Genomic DNA, 24,613 nt, shown 5'->3' with positions numbered 1-24,613 from the left:
TCTAGGCCCTGGGGATACACCAGTGACCAAAGTCTCTGCTCTCATGGAGATTACATTTTAGGAAGGACACAGAAAAAGTAAACAAACAAGTAAATATATTATGTCAGGTGATTAGGCACAGTGGAGTAAGTTAAACAGGGATAAAGTATGCTCAAAAAGTAAATGAAGAAGGGGTAGGGAGAAAAAGGATGAGAAGTATATTTTTATATATTCAAGAGACAATTATATTTCCTTTCCTACAAAATGTCTTTTCAGGGGCGGCGCCTGTGGCTCAGTAGGTAAGGCACCGGCCCCATATACGGAGGGTGGCGGGTTCAAACCCAACCCCGGCTGAACTGCAACCAAAAAATAGCTGGGCGTTGTGGCGGGCGCCTGTAGTCCCAGCTACTTGGGAGACTGAGGCAAGAGAATCGCCTAAGCCCAGGAGTTGGAGGTTGCTGTGAGCTGTGTGAGGCCACGGCACTCTACCGAGGGCCATAAAGTGAGACTCTGTCTCTAGAAAAAAAAAAAAAAAAAAATGTCTTTTCACATCCTTTGCTCATTTTTCTTTTGGGTTGTTATTCTTTTTGTTATTCAAGTGTGGATTCTTAATGTATTCAAATTAATATTGAATACATCATAATTCATACCACCTTTTATCAATAACCACCCAAATTCTCCTGTAAGTTATAGGTAGATATATTAAATTTTTTATTTTGGTTCGACATAGTAAAATGGGACATAGTATAATGTAACATACTCTTAGTTGGAACTTTGCTCTAGGAAGCACAGGGGTCCTACCACAAATGTGTAGGTTAAAAATAGTCTGTGTACAATTAAAAATACTAAAATATTATTCTAATAATAATTAAAAACATTAAAATATATAATGAAAATTCAATATTAAAATATAACTCGAAGTTCAAAGACTTTTACGCAGGTATTTGTTCATACGTTTTATCTATAAACTTTCTTATGTTAATTATACATATGTGCATTTTAAATATATTAAATATGTATAAACATATTCAAGAGTTTGAAAAATAAATATTAGCACAACAAAAATTCACTGCTTTATTTCTATAATAGTTCAGATCTATTTTGCACCTCACATACATACAAACTCATTTAATCCTCACAATGGCTCCAAGTAGTAATTATTATCTTTATCTTACAGTGAGGAAACTGAGACTGAAAAAAGCTAAGTAATGTACCCAAGGTCACTATGAAGTTGTCAAGGACAGCATTTAATCACTAACCCCTCAGACAAAAAAAGCCTATGTTAGTAGGTCAAATTTATTATCCCAGCTAAATAATAAGCATCTTGGAAAATCTGGGGAAGCACTGGGACTTACCTTGGCTAATGTGAATCAAGACAGTACAGCAGCTACATATCTACACAAATCAAAGGTTAGTCAAAACTGTTTTTAATTTAAACATATACCACTCTACAAACCATCAGAATGCAATATTATTTCAAATTGTGGAAGTTTTACAGACTCCCCTAAGTTCTAGCTATAGGAAGAATACAAAGTGATAAATCAGCAACCAGATGAACACAAGGATGTGACAATATTAATTTAAACAATTTCAAATATATGCGATTCCTACCTGATTTCATTTCCAATAGTGTGTTGTTATCAATTTCATGGTTAGCTTTTCCAGGCTGAGGCACTCGAAGTGGTATGATCTGAGGGACACACACTGAACCAGCAGTCATTTTCTCACCTTATATTAAAAAAAGATAAATTCCAATTTTCACCTATATCTGAAGAACACAAAAGCTGAAGAGCAACATCTCATATAAATGCAGCAAAACCAGTAAAAACTAAATAAAATACTGTCAGTATGCCACTCACAAATATGTAATTATTCAATTTTAATTGAAATAATTACTACGTTTCACTGTATTCTTGCTGTTGAGGTCTTCTGTGGGATTTTGATTAAGTACTTCTGAGAAAGAAGCATGAATGAATGAGATGGTGGAATGGTTACTTTAAATGGGCAGATTAAATGAGTAAGACAGAAGAGAGACCATCAGTAATACTCTGACCCAAGTTCCTTCTAGATCATCATTATCCTTTCCTGCCTCCAGTTAGGGTGCCACCTCTCTTGGCTTCAGGGCAAGTCATCACACAAGGAGAACAGAAGTTAACTCTGGTTGTGCCACAAAATGTTGCAGGGGTGAGGAACCTGGGGCCTTGGGACCACATGTGGCCTTCTGGATCCTTGAGCATGACTCTTTGAATCTAAATTTTACAGAACAAATCTCTTTGTTAAACAAAAAAATTGTTTAACAAAGGGATTTGTTCTGTAAAGTCTGGATTTTGTCCAGGGGCTGCATTTGGGGATCTGGAGAGCAACATGTGGCCTTGATGCTGCAGGCTAGAGGTCCACAGCCTGGCAATCATCACCACAGTGGTTCTTGTATTTGAAAGCTGCAAAGATGTCTTAGAAGGACTGCAGCAAAAAAAAAAAAAGGACTACAGCATCCCACTACTAACCTGAAACTGGCATGAATATAAGCAAGGACCAACAAACACAAGTCACCACTCCCATCTATTGTATTAATAAATCCTGGTTAATTAAATACCAGTAGGGAGGCCTTACTGGTCTTGGGGAGAAGAGGTGTCAAAATTTTTAATGCATAGAAGATTTCAGAGAAAAAAACAACCTTTACACAGTGCCATTTACATCTCTATACTGCCCTTTCAAATTTCAATGATTTTGGATGCATAGGTTTTACCCAATTATAATCTTTATGTTTTTTTCGATTTTTATAATCTACTGGCATTCTCACCTCATTTCTCAGTTTTCTATATACTTATATAATCTTATTATCAACCTGTGGTTGAGCATTTAGGGTATTTCTAGTATTTTGTTAGTTTTTACTGTTACAATTCTAATATAATTCTGAACATCTTCATGGTTTGAGTTCTGTCAGACTGCAGCAGCAAAAGCAGACAACTAAATTTAAGGTGTGAGCTGGATTGGATGGTTCCAGACTGGAGGCCAAGAAAATATACGGCAGATCCTGGCAGCTCAGCAATAGGTCCTGTAAAACCGTGGCTCGTCTTGAAAGGACTCGCGCATAGTCGCATTTCTATGTAAGTAAAAGCCATTTAAAATAATGCGTAGCTAAAAAAATACTTCTAGATAAAAATATGTCGGGGAGAGAGTAATTCGCAAATGGCACCTAGTAGCCGCCCTTGGGAAGGTGACGCGGCCCACGCGACGGGAATGCAGAAAAACGCAGAAACGCCAGGTCCCGGGGGCAGCATGCAGCAACAGCATCGCCCAACCCCCACCCTCCTGCACCCAGGCCGCCCCCTCGCCGCTAGGAGCCGGAACCCCGCATAGTCCTCGCCGGTCAAGGGCAGCCAGGGACGCCTGCACCCCTTCGGCTGGATTGAAGGAGGCCCCCCTCCTCCAGCCGCGAGGACCGGAGTCAGGACCACCAAGGCACCTCCGCCGCCCCCAACCCAGTCCCTGGCTTCTCACCGCCTCTTGCCTCCTCCGCAGAAGGATGCTGAGTTACCACAGACGCTGCAAGCCGCGCCCCGCCCGCTGGGTGCTGGACGGGTGATTGGCGAAGCCTCCGCTTCCTAGCAACCAGCCCCGCCCCTGCCTCTGCGCAGGGAGACAGGCCCCCGCCTGGGCTGCCTTTCCGAAGACCAGCGTAGGCATCCAAGAATATGCCTTCACAGAGGGTGCAAAGCGCTGAAAGCCGGCATCCCAGCTCGGCATAGGGAGCCAGGCTTGCTCCTCCGACAGGCACTGATTTTCTGGAAAACAAGAATAAAAAGATGCAGCGGCTCCGGAGAGTGGCGCGGAGCAGGCGCGGGTTGGCCGCCTCAAGCCGACGGACAGCGAAGGGCCTTCTGCGACATGACAAAAAAGGTCCCGCGCACTGGGCTCGGTTCCTGGGGGTCTCGGATTTGGTAACCCACGACTTGGTGTGCCTCTTCCCCCAGGAATTGGGAACTGCGCCCTCATGGCTGAGGTGAAGGTGAAGGTGCAGCCGCCTGACGCGGATCCGGTGGAAATAGAAAACAGGTAAACCAAGGAGGTTTCGTTCCCGGCTTCAGACACCCCGCCGGCAGCCGGTCATTTGAGCAGCCAGACCCCTTCTCCGGAATCCCTTAGGAGAGGCTGGAGCGAGTTGGATGAACACGCAGGAAAGCGATTGCGGGCTTCTGGGCCCTTCCTCGCTCCCGCCCTTGGAGAGCAGAACTCTCAATTAAGAAGTTCAGAACGGGTTTGGCAGCTTTGTGTATCCTAGTGCTTTGGGGAGGTTGTAATGTTGCTTTTCCTTGCTATATTAAGGTGATCAATGCCTTGAGAGGGGACCCTCGGCTTTTTCCCTTAGTATTTGTGGATACGTGTTCCGATTCAGCATTTAATCTTGTCACTAAGGAACCTCCCATGACAAAACCTCCCATGGTTGGGAGGAGTTAGGGTGCAGTTTGTGATTATGAAGCAACGCTAAGCCAGATTGTTTCAGTGCAATATTGAATCCAAGACTTTCAGGACACAGAAAGCCCCTTCCAGGTTTATATTCTTTGTCAGTGCACTGCTAGTTTTTGCATTATCACATAGTTTTAAAAGACCCCAACTTTCACAAACTTTATGAATAACATATATTGATCCTATTGACAAGATGAAAATTTGGATTCATTTTTGTTTGGTAGGGATAATTCCAAAAGTAGGCACTTGTTATGGTCAATTGTGACAGAATTTGGCTTCTCACCAGAAGTGTCTGTATTTGCCTCCTGCTTACAAACTTACAGCTTAACTTTGTCATACTTATTCATCTAAGAACATCGAAGTCTAAGCTTTAATATTTTTTTGTGTTTTCATTAGACTTTTGCTGTAAAGTTCGTATTAGTGAGGAAAAGAAACACTTCCCTTAAATAACAATAGTAATATAAACAGGTATTTAGAAATCATCTTCCTCAGTTTCTAACATGCTTTGATTGAAAACCATCATGGAGGCGGCTGTAGTCCCAGCTACTCGGGAGGCTGAGGCAAGAGAATTTGCCTAAGCCCAAGAGCTGGAGGTTGCTGTGACGCCTTGGCACTCTACCCAGGGCAACATAGTGAGACTCTGTCTCAAAAAAAGAAAAGAAAACCATCATGGAAGCCCACATTATCTGCTTACTGTGAAAAAGACACAATTTCAAATGTTCAGCTTGTATTTTTCCCCTCATCCCTCTTGAAACAAGTAAACATGAAGAATAACATTAATGCCTTTGTTTCTAGGATTATAGAATTATGTCACCAGTTTCCTCATGGAATCACAGACCAAGTAATTCAGAATGAAATGCCTCATATAGAAGCCCAGCAGCGGGCAGTGGCCATTAACAGACTATTATCCATGGTAAGGTGAACCTAGCTAGTTTACATAATTACTTACGTGCTGTGGTTGTGGTCGTGTCCTCCTGTGTAGTTATGATCATTAATTTTATGTGTCAACATGACTGAGACATGGGATTCTCAGATATCTGGTTAAATGTTTTATCTAGGAGTGCCTGTGAAGGTGTTTCATTTCACTAGCATTTGGTGAACTGAGTAAAGCAGATGTGGTCTTATCATGGGTGATTATCATCCATTCCTTTTAGAGACTGAATAGAACAAAATGGTAGAGGAAGGCTAAATTTGTCCTCTGCCTGACTGCTTGAGCTGAGGTGTGGATCTGGTTCTCAGGCTTTCAGACTAGAATCCACACTATAAGCACTCTGCATTCAAACCTTTAATCTGCATCACCAACTTTCCTGGGTCTCCAGTTTGCAGAGGGCAGATGAGGGGACTCCTTCAGCCTCTATACTCACATAAGCATACAGTTTATAATAAATATCTATCTCTTTCTCCATACACCCACATACCCTAACATAGTAGTCATAAAACCAGAAATTGTTTTAAGTTTGACTCCAAACTTAACTCCTAAGACTCCAAACCAGGAAATAGGTCAGACTTCCTAAATTGAGAAAAGAAGAAATAATTGTGTGCCATTTTATGGGACAGATGAAATGAATGTATTTTGTTATAATTGTTATATTTAACATAATTGTTACTAAGGTACATAGGGCACATAGCCAGAGTCTGTTCCAGTCTGTTCACCTGCTTGCTTCCTACTGATGGTTTGGGGCCATTTCCTACAAAATATCTCCCTCCTGATTTTTCTGTGAGTCATCACAGAGCCTATTCATTAGGATGTCACTTATCCTCATTGTCACTATGAGCATTTCAGAAAGTAGGAATGAATCCAGCTGAAAGACAGCCATGCTGGTCTTTTAGGAGGAAGTCTAGCTGCAACCCCCAGTGGCATGGCTCCTACCTCTTCTATCTTTTAAGAACCTAAGGCCCTAATGCTGTACTTCTCCAGCTATCCAAAAATCATAACAAAACAACCTCTTGGGTGGCACCTGTGGCTCAGTGGGTAGGGCATCGGCCCCATATACCATGGGTGACAGGTTCGAACCTGGCCCCGGCCAAACTGCAACAAAAAAATAGCCAGGCATTGTGGCGGACGCCTGTAGTCCCAGCTACTCCGGAGGCTGAGGCAAGAGAATCGCCTAGGCCCAGGAGTTGGAGATAACAAAACAAAACAACCTCTAAAAACCTACTTAGCTCTATATTTATTTCTCCTTCCTCTCCCCCATCATCAAAACTCCCATTTCTGGAGTATTTCAGTTTGGTTTATAGCAATTAGGTAAAAGTGTTATATACTAAGGCCTCATCCCACCAGCCTTGTTGGATTTCTTAGGACCCTGGATATAGAGATTTGGGGACAAGTGAACCTTTTATTAAATTATTACCTTCAACTCTCTAGCTCAGGGGTTGCCAGACATTTTCTATAAAATGCCAGGTAGCATGTTTTAGGCTGTGTAGGTTATATGGTTTCTGTCACAGCTACTCGACTTTGTCATTTTAGCAAGCAGCAGCCATGGATGATATATGAAATAATGAGTATGGCTATGTTTTAATAAAACTTTATTTGTAAAAACCAGCAAAAGGAGTTTTGGTAATTTGTACCCATTTCTCTGTGGTGAAGGTCTTCAACTTGAGAAAAGATGGAGGGAGGGATTCTGTGAGGTTGTGGCAGTGGAAAAGATTCCTTTTGTCCTCTGACTACCCTCTCAGCTCTTTCCTTTCTGACTGAAAATCATCCTCAGCACCTTCTTTTTTACTACCTCTGCAACTGCTCATCCACTGCTAGTCTTATTAGACTATAGGGTATAGGCAGTGGTAGAGCTACCAAAGGCTATTAAGCAAGGCAGTGATTATTAATAGATCACAAAGTGTTTTGACTTTTTTAAACAGCTCAAATTTGTTGCCCCATTCCCATTCCTACTACTCCTGCACATGGTCAAGTTCTTGGCTTTTACCTGAACTATTGCAGTAGCATCTAACTGGCTTTCCTAAATCCATCTGCCTCAGAGAAGCTAGTCTGAGCTGTCTTAAATCCAGGTCTGACCAAGTCATTCTACCACCTAAAATCTGTCAGTACTGGAGATGCAAGCTCAGACTCCTGGGTGTATCACACTGAGCCCCTGCCTTCATCATCAGCTTTGTATCCTCCACCACTCTGCCTCAAAAGTTGTTTCAGAGGGAGCAGATTGTTTTTGGTTTCTGGTCACATCATGCTGTTTCATGCCTCAGGGCCTTGGCTCATGCTGTCCTCTCTTCTTTGAAGGGTCTTTCTCCCTTTCTTCAGGGACTAACTCACTCCTTGTTATCTTTTAGGACTCAGCTCTGTCATTGTCTCCATTGTACAGTAGAATGTGTTTGGTTGGCCTTTATTTGAACTTTTTATTTAACAAATTATATTTTTATCTTTATATTTTATCTATGTAATTTGGATTTATTTGAATTTGAATATAGATGTTTATTTTATTATATTCTAAAGCTGATTTTTAAAAACTCTTTATGCTTTATCACATAACTAAACCTTGATCTGGCATATAGGAAATTGTTAGTATTGATATTTTGAGACATTTTAAGATAAAGACTTAGATCTTGAAAAATACATTGTACATCATATAGAAGTAAAAACATAAGTCTGAAATGAGGAACTAACAGATAACTAGGGTGTGGAATATTTTAGTCTGTAATAAAAATATTAAAGGATGTATTAGCATTTGTCATTGGATTTGATATTGTTCTAAAATAATTGGCTTTTACTTTCAATTTTTAAAACTTCAGGGTCAGTTGGACCTCTTAAGGAGCAGTACAGGCCTTTTATATAGAATAAAGGACTCTCAGAATGCTGGGTAAGCACTTATTTTTTTAATTTTAAGACAAAAGTAATACATGTGTTGGAAAAAGGCTAATACAAGATTGCATAATGTACCCTGTCCTGCATCTCATCCCCACCTCCCACAGGTAACCACTTTTAACAATTTGGTATATATATCCTTTCTTCTAAATATATATAAATATATATCAATGATTATATATTTATATACAGTCTCTCTCTTTTTTTTAACAAAAATGGAAATCATGCCATCCATACTGTTTTGCAACTTTTTTTTAATTTACTGTATGTTGGACATCTTTTCATGTTGATACACACAGCTCTGTCTCATTCTTTTTAAAGTAAGCCCTTCTTTTAGTACATATATCACAATGGTGACCTTTCGAAATGATTTGGTCTGCCAGATCATTTTGTAATGATGTAGATTATTAGATTATCCTGTATTCCTTTGCCTTTTTAATTCTGCTTTATCTCCCTGCAGTAAAATGAAAGGATCAGATAACCAAGAAAAACTAGTGTATCAAATCATAGAAGATGCAGGAAATAAAGGTAAGCGTGTGAAGGATAGAGTAAAAGTGTTGTCTCTGGGCTTGAAATCCCAGTTTCCCAGGGGAGAGCTCAGTTTGTAGAGTAAGCTGCCATTTGTGTAAAACGGGGAAGAAGGGAGCAGAACATGCATATATAACATGCATATGCTTGAAGGATACCCAGGAGGGATGCCATGGTTTCCTCAAAAGGGGCAGGAACTAGACAGCCATAGCCAGTGTTGGAAAAAGACTTTTGAATTCTAAGCCACATGAATATATTGTCTATTCAAAATAAATAAATGTTTAATTTAAAAAAAAAATTTCTTTCCACCTATATGACTTTGACAAGTTACTTAAACTTTGTAAGCCTGAGTTTCTTCATCTGATCTATAAATTATGGATAATAAGTAACACCTCTAGCTTTTGAAAAATTGAAGGCTATCTAGTACAGTAATGCCTTTACATATGCCCCTCAGCAGCTGTGGTCCCCCCATCTCCCTTGAAGAACTGTATATAGATTGCAATTACTATGATTTAGGATCTAGTTCAATCATTGACATTAGCTTGAAAAATTGTGATGGAATAATAGTCCTATGAGAAAGCCATTCTGTATTTTTTTCTTAAATCTTCCTATTTTATTATGCCTCTACATTGGGAAGAAAATAAAGCAAAAGATTTTTATGTACATTCTTTTTCCACATATAACACTTATTTCCTTCTTTGAAAGAGAAGTCAGCTTTTCATGCAGGGCTTTTAGTAGCTATAAGAACTACAGAGTTCCTTTCTCTATCTCACAAATAGAGTGTTGTATAAATAATGGATTACATGCATGGAAAGGTGTTTTTCTTGTTTGTTTGTTTTGTTTTGTTTTTGTCCCAGTTAAGGATTTCAGTTTAAGTTTAAGTTTGTTTTTCACATTTACAATCTAAAGTATAATTTGTTTGTTTTTCACATTTACAATCTAAAGTAAAAATGCTACAAAAAAAGATTAAGGTACAAGAGAGGATAGAAGAAGTGACGTAAGTTAATATAATAGCATTCATTATTTTTTCTTCAATTATAAAAACATCCTTTTCTTGGATTTTTTAAAAAATATACCACACTGGGATTCTAAAAAATTTTCAGTGAGAATATAAGCATGTGACTTACTTGTTGTTTTGCATACTTTTGCTACTTTAGCCAAGGTTCTTACCTTTTTTGGAATGAGATACAAGCTATAAGAATAGAAACAAAAGGCTCGGCACCTATGGCTCAAGAGGCTGAGGCACCAGCCACATATACCTGAGCTGGCAGGTTCAAATCCAGCCCAGGCCTGCCAAACAACAATGATGGCCGCAACCAAAAAATAGCCGGGTGTTGTGGCAGGCACCTATAGTCCCAGCTACTTGGGAAGCGGAGGCAGGAGAATCGCTTGAGCCCAGGAGTTGGAGGTTGCTGTGAGCTGTGATGCCACAGCACTCTACCTAGGGCGACAGCTTGAGGCTCTGTCTCAAAAACAACCCCCAAAAGACTAGAAACAAAAATCCAGGAACACCATAGTTAACTTAATTTACTTTCTTATAGGAATATGGAGCAGAGATATCCGATACAAAAGTAACTTGCCATTAACAGAAATCAACAAAATTCTGAAGAACTTGGAAAGTAAAAAGCTCATTAAAGCTGTTAAGTCTGTAGCAGTGAGTAGTTCTTTTCTCAAATATTCACTTAGATATGTTCTTTCAGTTTCCAATTTCAAGTTTTTATTCTTGAAGTTATGTTGTAATTTAAAACAACTGGTCAAGACTGGGCACTGTGGCTCACACCTGTAATCCTAGCACTCTGGGAGGTCAAAGTGGGAGGATCAGTTGAGCTTGGGAGTTTGAAACCAGGTTGAGAAAACAGGAAACCATCTCTACTAAAAATCGAAAAATTAGCCAGGTGTGGTGGCACATGCCTGTAGTCCCAGCTTCTTAGGAGGCTGAAAGAGGAGGATTGGTTGAGCCCAGGAGTTTGAGTTGCAGTGAGCTATGATGACACCACTGCACTCTTCCAGGACAACAGAATGAAACTGTCTCAAAAATAACTGGATAAAATGGACTATTAAAAAATTAACTGGTATTGGAATGGTTTGGAGATGCTGCTAAGATTTGCTGCTACCTAGTTAACTCTTGATGTCTTACCCATTCCAAAGTCTGAAACTACTTTACCCTTTCAGTGAACAATTTTTGAAGTTGTGAACATTTTCCCTAGATTTTGTGGTATGTAAAATATAGTAGAACCTCTGTAACTTGATATCCAAGGGACTGTAACAAACTGGTCAACGTAAGGAGGTGGTCAACATAAAGAACTTCCATTGAGTACTTGCTTGCCTGGTGTATGAAAATTAGGTCAACTGGGTGGCGCCTATAGCTCAGTGAGTAGGGTGCTAGCCCCAGCCAAACTGCAACAACAAAAAAAATAGCTGGGCGTTGTGGCGGGCACCTGTGGCCCCCGCTACTCGGGAGGCTGAGGCAAGAGAATCACCTTAGCCCAAGAGCTGGAGGTTGCTGTGAGCTGTGATGCCATGACACTCTACCGAGGGCGACAAACTAAGACTTGATATCTCTTAAAAAAAGAAAAGAAAATTAGGTCAACTTAAGGAGGTAGTCAATGTGGGGAGGTGGACTACAGAGTTTCTACTATAATTTACTTTATCCCAACATATTAGCTTACAAATTCAATAAATATCACTTGAATGTTTGCTGTATGCCACACTGGTCTGGGTGCTGGAGATACATTAATGTACAATTCAGGAAGATCCTTGCCCTGGTGGACCTGCTTTTCCAATACACCGGTATTTTTCTTCCTACTCTTTCCACCCCACCCCTGCCATATCCTGGGGCTTCATGCTTCAGAGCTGGCTCCGCCAGACATCTGCCACTGACTTCTCTGGTTTCGATGTCTGAGGAGCTGCGATTCCCCTAGAATAAAGTTTGCTTGGTCTGGGCAGAGTGGCTTACATTTGTAATATCAGTACTTTGGGAGTCTGAGGTTGAAGGACTCCTTGAAGCCGGGAATTAGAGACAAAACTGGGCAACATAGCAAGACCCCATCTATTAAAAAAAGAAATTAAAATTAGCCACACACGATGGCATGCATCTATAGTTCCAGTCACTCAGAAGCTGAGCTGGAAGGATGGCCTGACCCAAGGAGTTCAAAGTTATAGTGAGAAGTTTTCTTGGCAGCACCCCTAGCTCAGTAACTAGGGCACTGGTCACATACACCGAGGCCAGCTAAAACAATAATGGCAAATAAATTAATAAACAAAATAGCCAGGCATTGTGGCAGGCGCCTATAGTCGCAGCTACTTGGGAGGATGAGGCAAGAGAATTACTTAAGCCCAAGAGTTTGAGGTTGCTGTGAGCTATGACGCCACAGCACTCTACCCAGGGCAACAGCTTGAGACTCCGTCTCAAAAAAAAAGAAAAAAAAGTTTTCTTGAACACAAATTTTAGCACATAAGAATTGGATATTCATGAGTGATTTTATTTATCAAGTGATTATTTCTTACTACTTCCTTAATTTAGAATGGCATTTCCCTTCCACATTTTAATGGATAAAATACATACAAAAGTAGAAGAAATAATATAATGAGTCTCCATGTATCCATCACCTAGCCTTATTTTGCCAGTCTTCCTTCCACATCTTTATTTTTAATAATAGCTTTATTGGGACATAATTCACATACTGCAAAACTTAAGCATACAATCCAGTGGTTTTTACTATATTCTCAGGGTTGTGCAACCATCACCACTGTTCTAATGTTAGAATATTTCATCACCCTAAAATGTGACACCACTAGCATTTGCTCTCCAGCCTCCCTCCCCTAAGCCCTGACAACCACTAATCTACTTTTTGCCTTTATAGATTTGCCTATTCTGGATAGTTTCTATAAACAGAATAATAGAGTATGTGGTCACGTGTATATGACTTCTTTCACCATCATTATTATTATTATTGTGTTTTCAAGGTTGATACATGTTGTACTTGATTCCTTTTTATTACATTGTAAATTCCGTTGTATAGATATGTACAATCTTTTTTTTCTTTCTTCTTTCTTTTTTTTCTTTTTGAGACAGTCTCAGTCTCACTATGTTGCCCTCGGGAGAGTGCGGTGGTGTCACAACTCACAGCAACCTCAAACTCTTGGGCTTAAGCAGATCTCTTACCTCAGCCTCCCAAGTACCTGGGACTACAGGCACCCGCCCCAACACCCAGCTATTTTTTGGCTGCAGTTGTCATTGTTGTTTGGCAGGCCTGGGCCAAAGTCGAACCCACCAGTTTTGGTGTATGTGGCCAGCGTCCTACTCACGGGCCTATGGGCACTGAGCCTGTACCACCTTTTGTTTAGTCATCAGTTGATGGACTTCCATGTCCTTTTAAGGGTTAAAATAAACTTAGATATAAATGCAAAAGTAAAGCGCAAAAAGTCTTTTTTGAAGAAAGCATAAGAGCAAATCCTCATGACCTTGGGTTTGTTGATGAGTTTTTTTGTGTTTTGGGGTTTTTTTGTTTGTTTGTTTGTTTTTTGAGACAGTTTCACTATGTCACCCTTGGTAGAGTGCTATGGTGTCACAGCTCACAGCAACCTCAAACTCTTAAGCTCAAACAATTCTCTTGCCTCAGCCACCTAAGTAGCTGGGACTACATGTGCCCACCACAACACCTGGCTATTTTTGTTGTTTGCTGTTGTCGTTGTTTGGCAGGCCCGGGACAGTTTGAAGCCACCAGCCCAGTGTATGTGGCCAGCATGCTACAGGTGCCTAGTTTTGTTGATGAGTTTTTGTTGTTTTTTTTTTTTTATAGAGACAGAGTCTCACTGTACTGCCCTCGGGTAGAGTGCCGTGACTTCACACCGCTCACAGCAATTTCTAACTCTTGGGCTTAGCGATTCTCTTGCCTCAGCTTCCCAAGCAGCTGGGACTACAGGCGCCTGCCACAATGCCCGGCTATTTTTTTGTTGCAGTTTGGCAGGGGCTGGGTTTGAACCCGCCACCCTCGGCATATGGGGCCGGCGCCCTACTCACTGAGCCACAGGCACCACCCTGTTGATGAGTTTTTAAGTGCAAAACCAATAGTGTAATCTATGAAAGAAAAAAATTGATTACACTTCATTAAAATTTAAACTGTTTTGCAAGACACTGTTAAGAATGAAAAGACAGGGCGGCGCCTGTGGCTCAGTCGGTAAGGCGCCGGCCCCATATACCGAGGGTGGCGGGTTCAAACCCGGCCCCGGCCAAACTGCAACCAAAAAATAGCCGGGCGTTGTGGCGGGCGCCTGTAGTCCCAGCTAGTCGGGAGGCTGAGGCAAGAGAATCGCTTAAGCCCAGGAATTGGAGGTTGCCGTGAGCTGTGTGAGGCCACGGCACTCTACCGAGGGCCATAAAGTGAGACTCTGTCTCTACAAAAAAAAAAAAAAAAAAAAAAAAGAATGAAAAGACAACTTAGACAAGCTGCATACTAGAAGATATTTGCAAATCATGTATCCGATGGATTTGTTCTCAAATTATATGAAGAATTCTTAAAATTCAACAATAAAGAAATAAACAATTAAGTTAAAAATAGACAAAAGGGCTGAACCAATACCTCACCAAAGAAGATGAACAATACCTCACCAAAGGCAGATAATGCTTACCATCATTTATTAGTAAAGAATTGCCAATTAAAATAACAATTTGAGCTTATAATCCTAGCAACCTGGGAGGCTGAGGCAGAGGATTGCTCAAGATTAGAAGCTGAAGACCAGCCTGAGCAAGAACAAGATCCCATCTCTACCAAAAGTAGAAAAATTAGTGGGACATGGTGGTTCACGCCTATAATCCTAGCACTCTGGGAGGCCATGGTGGGTGAATTGCTTGAGCTCAGGAGTTCGAAACCAGCCTGAGCAACGCGAGACTCTGTACTAAAAAAAAAAAATAGAAAAACTAGCTGGGCATTGTGGCAGCACTTGTAGTCCAGGCTACTTGGAAGTAAGAGGATTGTTCAAGCACAGGAGTTCAAGGTTCCTGTGATGTATGACACCACAATATGCTAACCAGGGCAACAAAGCGAGACTCTGTCTCCAAGAAAAAGAAAAATTGGCCAGGAGTGATGGCACATGCCTGTACACCCAGTGCCTGAGTTATAAACATCCAACTGACATACAACTCACACTTATGAACAGGAGCTATTATAGGTAATAGGTAAATATACCTGTTCCACATATTCTTCTCAGCAAAGTATCTCAGGAATGGAAGAAAAAGTATCCAATGTACTCAGCCCTACTATGAAGCTAAATTCTAGCTTTCACATGAAGGCTATAACCCAACTATAGCACAAGACTATGAGGAAAGGGCCAAGGGAGGGGGGAGGTTATGGTAGAGAGAGGGTAATAGGTGGTGCCACACCTATGGTGCATCTTAGAATGGGTACAGGCAAAACTTACTAAAGGCAGAATATAAATGTCTGCATACAATAACTAAGAAAATGCCATGAAGGCTATGTTGAACAGTTTGATGAGAATATTTCAGATTATATATGAAACCAGCACATTGTACCCCTTGATTACACTAATATACACAGCTATGATTTAACAATTAAAAAAATAATAATTAAAAAAAAAAAAGAAATGAGACCTGGTACATAGTTCTTCCAGAAGGAATAATGAAATAAGTTGGAAAATGCTTTTCTTCTCATTTCTTTTCTTCTTGTAATTCAGAACAATGCTAGAAAATAGACAGTAAAATAATTTCAAAGTCAAAATATATATATATATACACACCTGTTACAACTTACATACAAATTCAACTTAAGAACAAAGCCACAGAACTTATCTCTTTTATAACCTGGGAGCTGCCTATAGTCCCAGCTACTCAAGAAGCTGAGGCAGGAAGATCACTTGAGCCCAGGAGTTTGAGATCACAGTGGACTATGATGATGTCACTGCACTCCAGCCAGGACAACAGAGTAAGACTCTGTCTCAAAAAAAGATAATTGTTTTAGTGTAGTGAGATATCTCTGCACACCTATTAGAATGGCTAAAATCCAAAACGTGATACTACGTTGATAACTCGTGTCTGGTAATACACAGACCAAGATGAGTACTCATTGGTTGCTGATGATAAGGCAAAATGGCACAACCACTGGGTAAAACAGTTGTGCAGTTTCAAAACCAGAGTCTTGCCACATCATCTAGTGATCATGCTTCTAATTATTTACCCAACTGATTTCAAAACTTACGTATACACAAAATATTCCACGTGAATGTTTATAGCTGCTTTGTACCTAATTGCTAAAAACTGGAAGCTACCAAAGGTGCCCTTCAATAAGTGAATGGATAAACTGACTTAAATATTATTCAGTGATAAAAAGAAATGAGCTATCATGAAAAAACGTGGATGAATTTTAAGTGCATATTACTAAGTGTAAGAAGCCAACCTGAAAAGACTGTATGATTCCAACTATATGACATCCTGGAAAAGGCAAAACTATAGAGACAGTAAAAAGATCAGGGGTTGGGGCTGGGATGGTAGAGAAAGTTGAATGGGTGAAACACAGGAGATACTTTTAGGGTAGTGAAAGTGTTCCCCATGACACAGACATTAAGCATGTGTCAAAACCCATACAGTTGGGTTGCACAAAGAGTAATCTGGGTTTTTTCCTCTTGTTTTTTCTCTTCTTTAGAGTCTAGGTCTTGCTCTGTTGCCCAGGCTAGATTCAGACCCTGGCCTTAAGCAATCCTTTTGCCCTAGCCTCCTGAGTAGCTGGGACTACAGGAATGTGCCGCTATGCCCAGCGGAGAAATCTTAATTTTGATTACTTGTACAAACTTTTAAAGTCATTTAGGAGGTAGGGGGATACTAGGGTGGAATACAGAATGTGACAACAGAAACTCGATGTATCACAAATGTAGGAAACAACCTCGCTGAAAAAGGTAGAGGAACAAGGTGCTGGCCTGAGTAACTGTGGAAATAAGTGGTGTCTGTAAGATGAAGGGCGGCAGGAAATGTACATAAGCACTGTATTCAATGTATTTGTACTGGCTGAGTTATTTGCCATGAGGTTCCTGGTTAATCATTCTGGTATCACTATCCGTAGTACATAGTACACTAGTCTTGAACATTTATGTAGATGGATTGGGGGTGGTAGCTGCAAAGCGGTTCTGACTACCTGGAGTTAAGTCCCAAATTTCACAGGTTAAAAGCATAGTCTTTCCCCAAGACTGTCTTCACTTTAGACACTAGTCACAAATTCAGTAGTCCACAGGCTACCCACACTTTGCGCAACTGGCTACAAATCTGTGGGTTCCCACAACCCCCTCAGGTGCAATAACTTGCTAGAGTAACTCACAGAATTTAAGAAAGTACTGTTCTGGGTGGCGCCTGCGGCTCAAGGAGTAGGACGCCGGTCCCATATGCTGGAGGTGGTGGGTTCAAACCCAGCCCCGGCCAGGAACCACAGAAAAAAAAAAAAAAGAAAGTACTGTTCTTACCATTATGGTTTTATTATAAAGGACACAAAGAACCAGCCAACTAAAGAGGGCAGGGTCTAGAACGGTTCCAAACATGAAGCTTTGTAAGTCAAAGTATGAAATAAATATTCATGAGTATGCAGTGAGAAAGATAAAATGTTTGAGGCCAGGCACGGTGGCTCATGCCTGTAATCTTAGCACTCTGGGAGGCCAAGGAGGGTGGATTGCTTGAGTTCAGGAGTTGGAGACCAGCCTGAGCCAGAGCGAGATCCTGTCTCTAGAAATACCTGGGTGTGGTAGGAGGCACCTGTAATCCCAGCTACTCGGGAGGCTAAGACAGGAGAATCTCTGGAGCCCAAGAGTTTGAGGTTGCTGACAGCTGTGATGCCACAGCACTCTGCCGAGGCTGACAAAGTGAGACTCTGTCTCACAGGAGAAAAAAAAGAAAAGAAATGTACATTGGGGAAAAACTGATGAAATCTGGGTAAAGTGTGGCATTCAGTTAATAATAATGATGATGTATTGGATCATTAATTGTGACAAGTGTAATGTGCTGATGCAAGATGTAAATAATAGGGGACGTTGGGCATGGAGTATATGGGAACTTTCTTCACTATCTCTACAATAATTCTGTGTATTAAAATCCATTCTAAAATATAAAGTGTTTTTTTTTTTTAATTTAGTTTTCAGAAACTGTCATGAGCACATGAACTGTACATTCTTTCCTAGGCCTCCAAAAAGAAGGTGTATATGCTCTACAACCTGCAGCCAGACCGCTCTGTGACTGGAGGGGCCTGGTACAGTGACCAAGATTTTGAATCTGAGTTTGTGGAGGTGCTTAACCAACAGTGTTTTAAATTCCTGCAAACCAAGGTGAGGCATAATTGAGGAAATACTACTGTGAATCTTCTTTGAAAGTTTCTTTATAAAGGATTTTAATCTTGTATATCATATTTTATAGAAATTTAAAATCTGAAAGTGGATACTTAGACTTAAAAAGATCTTCTGCTGACGGGGCGGCACCTGTGGCTCAAAGGGATAGGGCGCCAGTCCCATATGCTGGAGGTGGTGGGTTCAAACCCAGCCTCAGCCAAAAACCACAAAAAAAAAATAAATAAATAAAATAAAAAAAAGATCTTCTGCTGTTGGTTCGACTCAATATAAATTGTATTCAGAAAACATTCATGTGTATTCTTGCTTAGATTTCTTATGTTTCAATCCTTACAGGCAGAAACAGCCCGAGAAAGCAAACAGAATCCAGTAATACAAAGAAATAGTTCATTCGCTTCGTCACATGAAGTGTGGAAATATATCTGTGAACTAGGGATCAGTAAGGTCAGAACTCAGTTTTATAACCTTTTCACATAATTTCCATCTATTTTTAAAACTATGCATCATAGGGTGGCGCCTGTGGCTCAGTGAGTAGGGCGCCGGCCCCATATGCTGAGGGTGGCGGGTTCAAACCCAGCCCCGGCCAAACTGCAACAAAAAAAAAATAGCCGGGCATTGTGGCGGGCCCCTGTAGTCCCAGCTGCTCAGGAGGCTGAGGCAAGAGAATCGTGTAAGCCCAAGAGTTAGAGTTTGCTGTGAGCTGTGTGACGCCACGGCACTCTACCCGAGGGCAGTACAGTGAGACTCTGTCTCTACAAAAAAAAAAGACTATGCATCGTAAGAATGTAGTTTATATATTTCAAACATGTATTTGACCCTTGTATTTTTTTCAGGTGATAGCTATTGAACATTCTGCAGAACCACTTTGGGAAAATACTGTTCTATACCACAGGAAAAGGCAGTCATTGCCATCAGGCTCTCTTTGAACTGTTCTTGAGCTTGGGACATGGAGCAGCAGAGTGTAGGCCTGGCAGTGCACTGTACTCCCCAAAGTCAAAAGTCTGTTCTGACAAGTTCTTGGCTTTCTCAGGGATGTTTTAACCTATGTGCAAAATATCAGTCATGACATCAGTTGTCGTTTATTGCTTTTTTCTTAGGAGATGTAAGTGGTGTTACCAGTACATTCTTTTGAAGACCTGTACATAAGGATGCTGATGCTTTTCATAATGAATAAGTCAAAGTAGCAACTTGGACAAGTCATTCTCATTTCCTGGGCCCCAGATTTCTCATTTATAAAGAACTAGGAAACTGGACTATTTGCTGTCTGAAGTACCTTTCTACTCAAGCATTTTATGAATTTCTACCATTACATTGTAAGACTTCTAGATTTTTTTTTTGGCAATTTTTGGCCAGGGCTGGGTTTGAACCTGCCACCTCTGGCATATAGGGCCAGCACCCTACTCCTTTGAGCCACAGGTGCTGCCCAAGACTTCTAGATTTTATGTAGGATTTGAGGACATTAGAAAGTGTCGAACTCAGCATGAGAGTCTGTCCCTAACATAATGTTGTCATTTACTCCTTTCCAGCAGAATGCTTCTCCCATTTCACCTCAGAATTATGACCCTTTACTGTTTATCAAACGCTCTAAATGGATGTCATCTTGTATTTTTTGTGTCCTTTCTAACGTATCCCTTTTTTAGGTAGAGTTGTCCATGGAGGATATTGAAACCATCCTAAATACACTCATTTATGATGGGAAAGTGGAGATGACTATCATTGCTGCAAAAGAAGGCACAGTTGGCAGTGTAGACGGACACATGAAGCTATTCAGAGCAGTCAATCCAATCATCCCACCCACGGGTTTGGTCCGTGCACCCTGTGGTCTCTGCCCGGTGAGTTAAAGTGGCTTCACTTTACATGTGACTGCCAGTTGCAAATGCCACAAAAAGAAAACAGAGCAAGCACCCCCTAGTATTTTCTCAAATTCTTAGGGTTGACAGGAGCTGCTCAAACCTCCACATAACCTATTCGTTAAGTATCATTGCCTTACATCCTTTCTTGGAATAACCAAGTTAAAGACATTTGCATTTTCGACTTTTGTCCCTGAAATGGATACTTTGTAATGAGGGAAGCAAATGAGATTTGCTGAGAACTCCGAGGGGCCAGGTGTGTCAATGATGATTTTCATAAATGGTCTTGTTTAATCCTTTGTCCTTGAAGCTAGTGCTGGTATTTCCTCTTAGGAATGAGGGAATTTAGAAAGACCTGAGAGCATACAGCTTAAAAAAACACACCAGGATTCAAACCCAGAGATCACATCTCTCCTCTGCAGTCATCTGTGCAGTAGTGCTGGGGACACAACAGGGAGCAGGAGACACTGTCCCAGTCTTCACAGCATGTATATTTTTGGGCTGCCAGTCTGTGCTCTAAGTCTATATGCCTAAGGTCTCCGTGCCCTGATTTCAACTCCTAGATAAAAGGCTAACATTTGGGAATTCTCTGTAGCACCCTTCACAAAAAGGAAGGTAGCTAAACATGAAATGTTCAATTAGTAAAAATTAATTCATTTGTATGTATAGCTTTCCCTTCCTGTATTCCTGGGTTCCCTACTATTGGCCTTTTGCCCAGTGGGCAGTTGAACATGGTCATCTCAATGCCATCATAAAAGGCCTCTCATTAACTAACTTCATGATCATATAGTGGGGTCCATTATAATACAGTCCTAATTCCTTTCTGTTTGAAACTTTTATTGTTTTTAATAATGCCTCAAGTGGGTGGATGGGTCTTGGATATTTTAAAACTTTATTTTGAATATAAACTATTTCTTTCTTTTTTTTTTTAAGGTGTTTGATGACTGCCATGAAGGTGGTGAGATTTCACCATCTAACTGTATTTACATGACAGAATGGCTTGAATATTAATAGACCTATGAACTTTACTGACATTTTGCAAATGAAGTTACTTTGGAAGCAGATACTTTAATCATGATGGTACATCAGATTGTCTTGAAAGCAAACTTTATAGTAATGGACATAGATTTGCTGTTATGAAAACTTTTATTTATAAAGATTAAATTTATATTAATAAGGTAGCCAACAGAATATGAAACAAGCCCTGCGCCCCAGCTAGCTAGTGTCTGCTGTGCCTCTCGGCCCAGACTTCAGTAGACCTCACCAAAATGCCATCTCAGACGGAGCACGCCATGGAAACCATGATATTCACACATGGTCCCCACAAATTTGCAGGGGATAAAGGCTACTTAACAAAGGAGGACCTCAGAGTGCTCATAGAGGAGTTCCCAGGATTTTTGGAAAATCAAAAAGACCCTCTGGCCCTAGACAAAGTAATGAAGGACCTGGACCAGTGCCAAGATGGCAAAGTGGGCTTTTCCCTAATTGCAGGCCTCACCATCATGTGTAACGACTATTTTGTAGTACATGTGAAGCAAAATGGTAGAGTGCCGTGGCGTCACGCAGTTCACATGGGGAAAGAAGTAGGCAGCACCGAGCAATTACTCTGCCCGAAAAGTGTTCTCTCAAAGGATTGCTTCAAACATCTGCCCCACAGCTTCTTCCTGTGTAGGGATTTCATGAGCAGATCAGGATCCTTAGAATATACACAAATAAAATCCAACTCCCATTTGTCAAACAGAGAAGAAAAAGTTAATTAAATACCAGATGAGCTTTTTTTTTTACATTTTTTGCATCCCTTTGCCCTCAATAAACATAATCCTTTTTTTAGTTACAAATTAAAAAAAAAAAAAAAAAGAATATGGAACAAATAAGATTAGTAGTGAAATCAGCAAATAAAACATGTTAATACTCTGGAGGACCACATCTTCTGAAGCCTCTGAGAATTTTGATAGGTCAAGGAAAAATAAGCCCAGAAACCCATGTTTACCAAGTTCTAGGTTAATTGAGTGTAAATATTTTCTTTTTAAAGTCTTCATTGGAGTTTTTTATATCTGGTTCACTACCACCATTTGTTTTCTATTTTTTCAGTAGTTTGAGAAGAGGCCCAGCACAGTGGCTCACTCCTCACTCCTATCTATAATCCTAGCACTCTGAGAGGCTAAGGTGGGAGGATTGCTTGAGCTTCAGTGTTCAAGACAGCTACAGCAAGACTAAGACCTATCTCTACTAAAAATAGAAAAATTATCTGGGTATTGTGGCAGGTGCCTATAGTACCAGCTACTCAGGAGGCTGAGGCAAGAGAATCACTTGAATCCAAGAGTTTGAGGTTGCTGTGAGCTGTGATGACACGGCACTCTACCCAAGACAACAGAGTCTGTCTCAAAAAAAAAAAGTTTGAGAAGAAATTAAAGGTGTACAAACTTAGGGAATTACTAGGGGAGAGTGGAACATTGCCTGTATACTACTGATTACTTTTTACATCAGAAATATTCTTTGAGAGGATTATGCTACCATACTTTAAAGCCAAACAATGACTATTGTCAAGGATATATTTGCAGTATGTAAATACTATCATTTTCATCCTGAGGGGAATATTTTCACTGTGCTTTATTAAAGTCTTAATAATTTTCACTCTGTGGCTTAATTGTATATTGGCTAGAATTTTCCTGGGATTTGTATTTAATGTCTACAACAGACTGAATGTATGCCCCCAGAATTCAAATGCTAAAACCGGATCCTCACTGTGATGGATTTGGAGGTGATAGGTCAGGAGGGTGAACCCTTCAGGAATAGGATTAGTGCCTTCATAAGAGAGTGCCAGAGAGTTCCTTTGCCTCTTCTGCCCAGGGAGGACACAGGCAAAAACAGCCATTTATGAATCAGAAAGTGGGCTCTCACCAGACACCAAATCTGCAAGCACCTGCAGGAATTCCCAGCCTTCAGAATTGTGAGAAAGTTCTGTTGATAAAGCACCAGCCTATGGTATTCTGTATAGCACATACAAAAGACAATGTCTAATTATTTAACTGAAATTAAAACCAAAAACTGTCCATTGCCTCCATTCACACTTTATTGGGAAAAAAATGTATCTTTCTTGTTCTGTTTTAGATTTTTTTTCCCTAATCGTGTAAGCCCAAGAGTTAGAGGTTGCTGTGAGCCGTGTGATGCCATGGCACTCTACCCAAGGGCGGTACAGTGAGACTCTGTCTCTACAAAAAAAAAAAAAATTATGGCATATGGGCAGCACCTGTGGCTCAGTCCCAGCCCCAGTCAAACTGAAAAAAAAAACGAAAATCATGGCATATGTCTAAGCAAAAAGCCATTATATCGGTTCTCAGTTCTAATAGCACTTCGTTTCCATCAGCAGCCACATGGACACTAAGTTATTGATGTATTAATACACAAGAGTATTTTCACTTTGTAGCTCCAGTTACAAGTTTCTGTATCTAGGCCAAAAACACGGACCAAGAGAAAGGAATGCAAGCTCCAGTTTGGAGATCGCTAAGTGTACTACATCAAAAGAGTTATTTTGAGATAAATGGTAAAATACAATTCAGCTCAGTAGATAATTTCAAGTTCTAAGATACGGAGGGTTTGGGAGCCTGAAACTATAGAGGGTTTCTCTGCCCTCCCCTCCCCCAGTGAGATCTGGAATGGTAAGAACAATGTCTGTTCTTCCTGGGACCAGAAAACTGAAGTTGTAAGAGAATTAGAAATGGGGAGAAGGAACCAACCTATCTTTCAAATATAGACTGTCAGCTTGGCAGTCATAGCACAGAGGTTATGGTGCCAGCCACATACACCAAGGGTGGCAGGTTCGAACCCGGCCTGGGCCAGCTAAAAACAACTTCACCAAAAAAAAGCCAGGCATTGTGGTGGGCACCTGTAGTCCCAGCTACTTGGGAGACTGAGGCAAGAGAATCACTTGAGCCCAAGAGTTTGAGGTTGCTGTGAGCTGTGATGCCATGGCACTCTACCAAGGGTGACATAGTGAGACTGTCTCAACAAAAAAAATATATAGACTCTGTATGTCTTAATAGCCACAAATTTATTTTTAAGAACTTAATGGCTAAACAAGGCTTGGCACCCATAGCACAGTGAGTAGAGCACCAGTCACATAACATCGAAGCTGGCGGGTTTGAGCCTGGCCTGGGCCTGCTAAAACAATGACAACTGCAACCAAAAAATAGCTGGGCGTTGTGGCGGGCGTCTAGTTCCAGCTACTTGGGAGGTTGAGGCAAGAGAGTCACTTAACCCCAAGAGTTTGAGGTTGCTGTGCCACGGCACTCTACTGAGGGTGACCTAGTGAGACTCTGTCTCAAAAAAACAAAACAAAAATGGCTAAACAAAAGGATTTCCTTGCCTCACCAGAATAAAGAGACCCTTTAAGCTTTTTCTATGACATTTTTTTTTTAATTTTTGCAGTTTTTAACTGTGGCCAGGTTTGAACCCACCACTCCAGTATATGGGGCTGGTGCCCTACTCCTTTGAGTCACAGACACCGCCCTCCATAACATTTTTAATTATGAATAGTAACTGAAGGCGACAAGAGACAATTTAAAGATACAGCATCTCTGATGAATAGATAAATGGATTATTTATCCTACAGGGATAAACTGACCAAAACAAATTGTGGGGC

At 40.7% G+C, this 24,613-nt stretch overlaps 2 protein-coding genes across 8 annotated transcripts in view; one reads left to right on the top strand and one right to left on the bottom strand.

Moving 5' to 3' along the window:
* The window catches only part of DZANK1 (double zinc ribbon and ankyrin repeat domains 1), a 72,547-nt gene extending 68,946 nt beyond the window's left edge, over positions 1 to 3,601 (bottom strand). For 2 of the 7 annotated variants that reach the window (XM_053573965.1, XM_053573966.1), the window contains exons 1-2: positions 3,176 to 3,431; positions 1,591 to 1,707 (exon numbers count right to left, since the gene is read on the bottom strand). In XM_053573965.1, the coding sequence (XP_053429940.1) occupies positions 1,591 to 1,707; positions 3,176 to 3,260 (202 nt within the window). In that variant the 5' untranslated portion in view covers positions 3,261 to 3,431. Of the gene's footprint in view, positions 1 to 1,590; positions 1,708 to 3,175; positions 3,432 to 3,480 lie in introns of those variants that run through there. The other 5 variants (XM_053573969.1, XM_053573971.1, XM_053573970.1 and 2 more) reach the window with 4 other exon arrangements.
* A 237-nt stretch (positions 3,602 to 3,838) lies between these two features.
* On the top strand, positions 3,839 to 23,228 carry POLR3F (RNA polymerase III subunit F). Its single transcript, XM_053573972.1, has 9 exons — positions 3,839 to 4,035; positions 5,242 to 5,359; positions 8,185 to 8,252; positions 8,718 to 8,785; positions 10,327 to 10,439; positions 17,960 to 18,103; positions 18,458 to 18,565; positions 19,762 to 19,953; positions 20,905 to 23,228. The coding sequence occupies exons 1-9, from the start codon at positions 3,974 to 3,976 to the stop codon at positions 20,980 to 20,982; spliced, it is 951 nt and encodes a 316-aa protein (XP_053429947.1). The 5' UTR covers positions 3,839 to 3,973; the 3' UTR covers positions 20,983 to 23,228.
* The last annotated feature ends 1,385 nt before the right edge of the window (positions 23,229 to 24,613 follow it).

This window comes from Nycticebus coucang, chromosome 21 (genome assembly GCF_027406575.1).
Source record: "Nycticebus coucang isolate mNycCou1 chromosome 21, mNycCou1.pri, whole genome shotgun sequence".
Lineage (NCBI taxonomy): Eukaryota > Metazoa > Chordata > Mammalia > Primates > Lorisidae > Nycticebus > Nycticebus coucang.
Note: the sequence above shows the minus strand (reverse complement) of the source record. Positions and strands in the feature narration are given on the sequence as shown.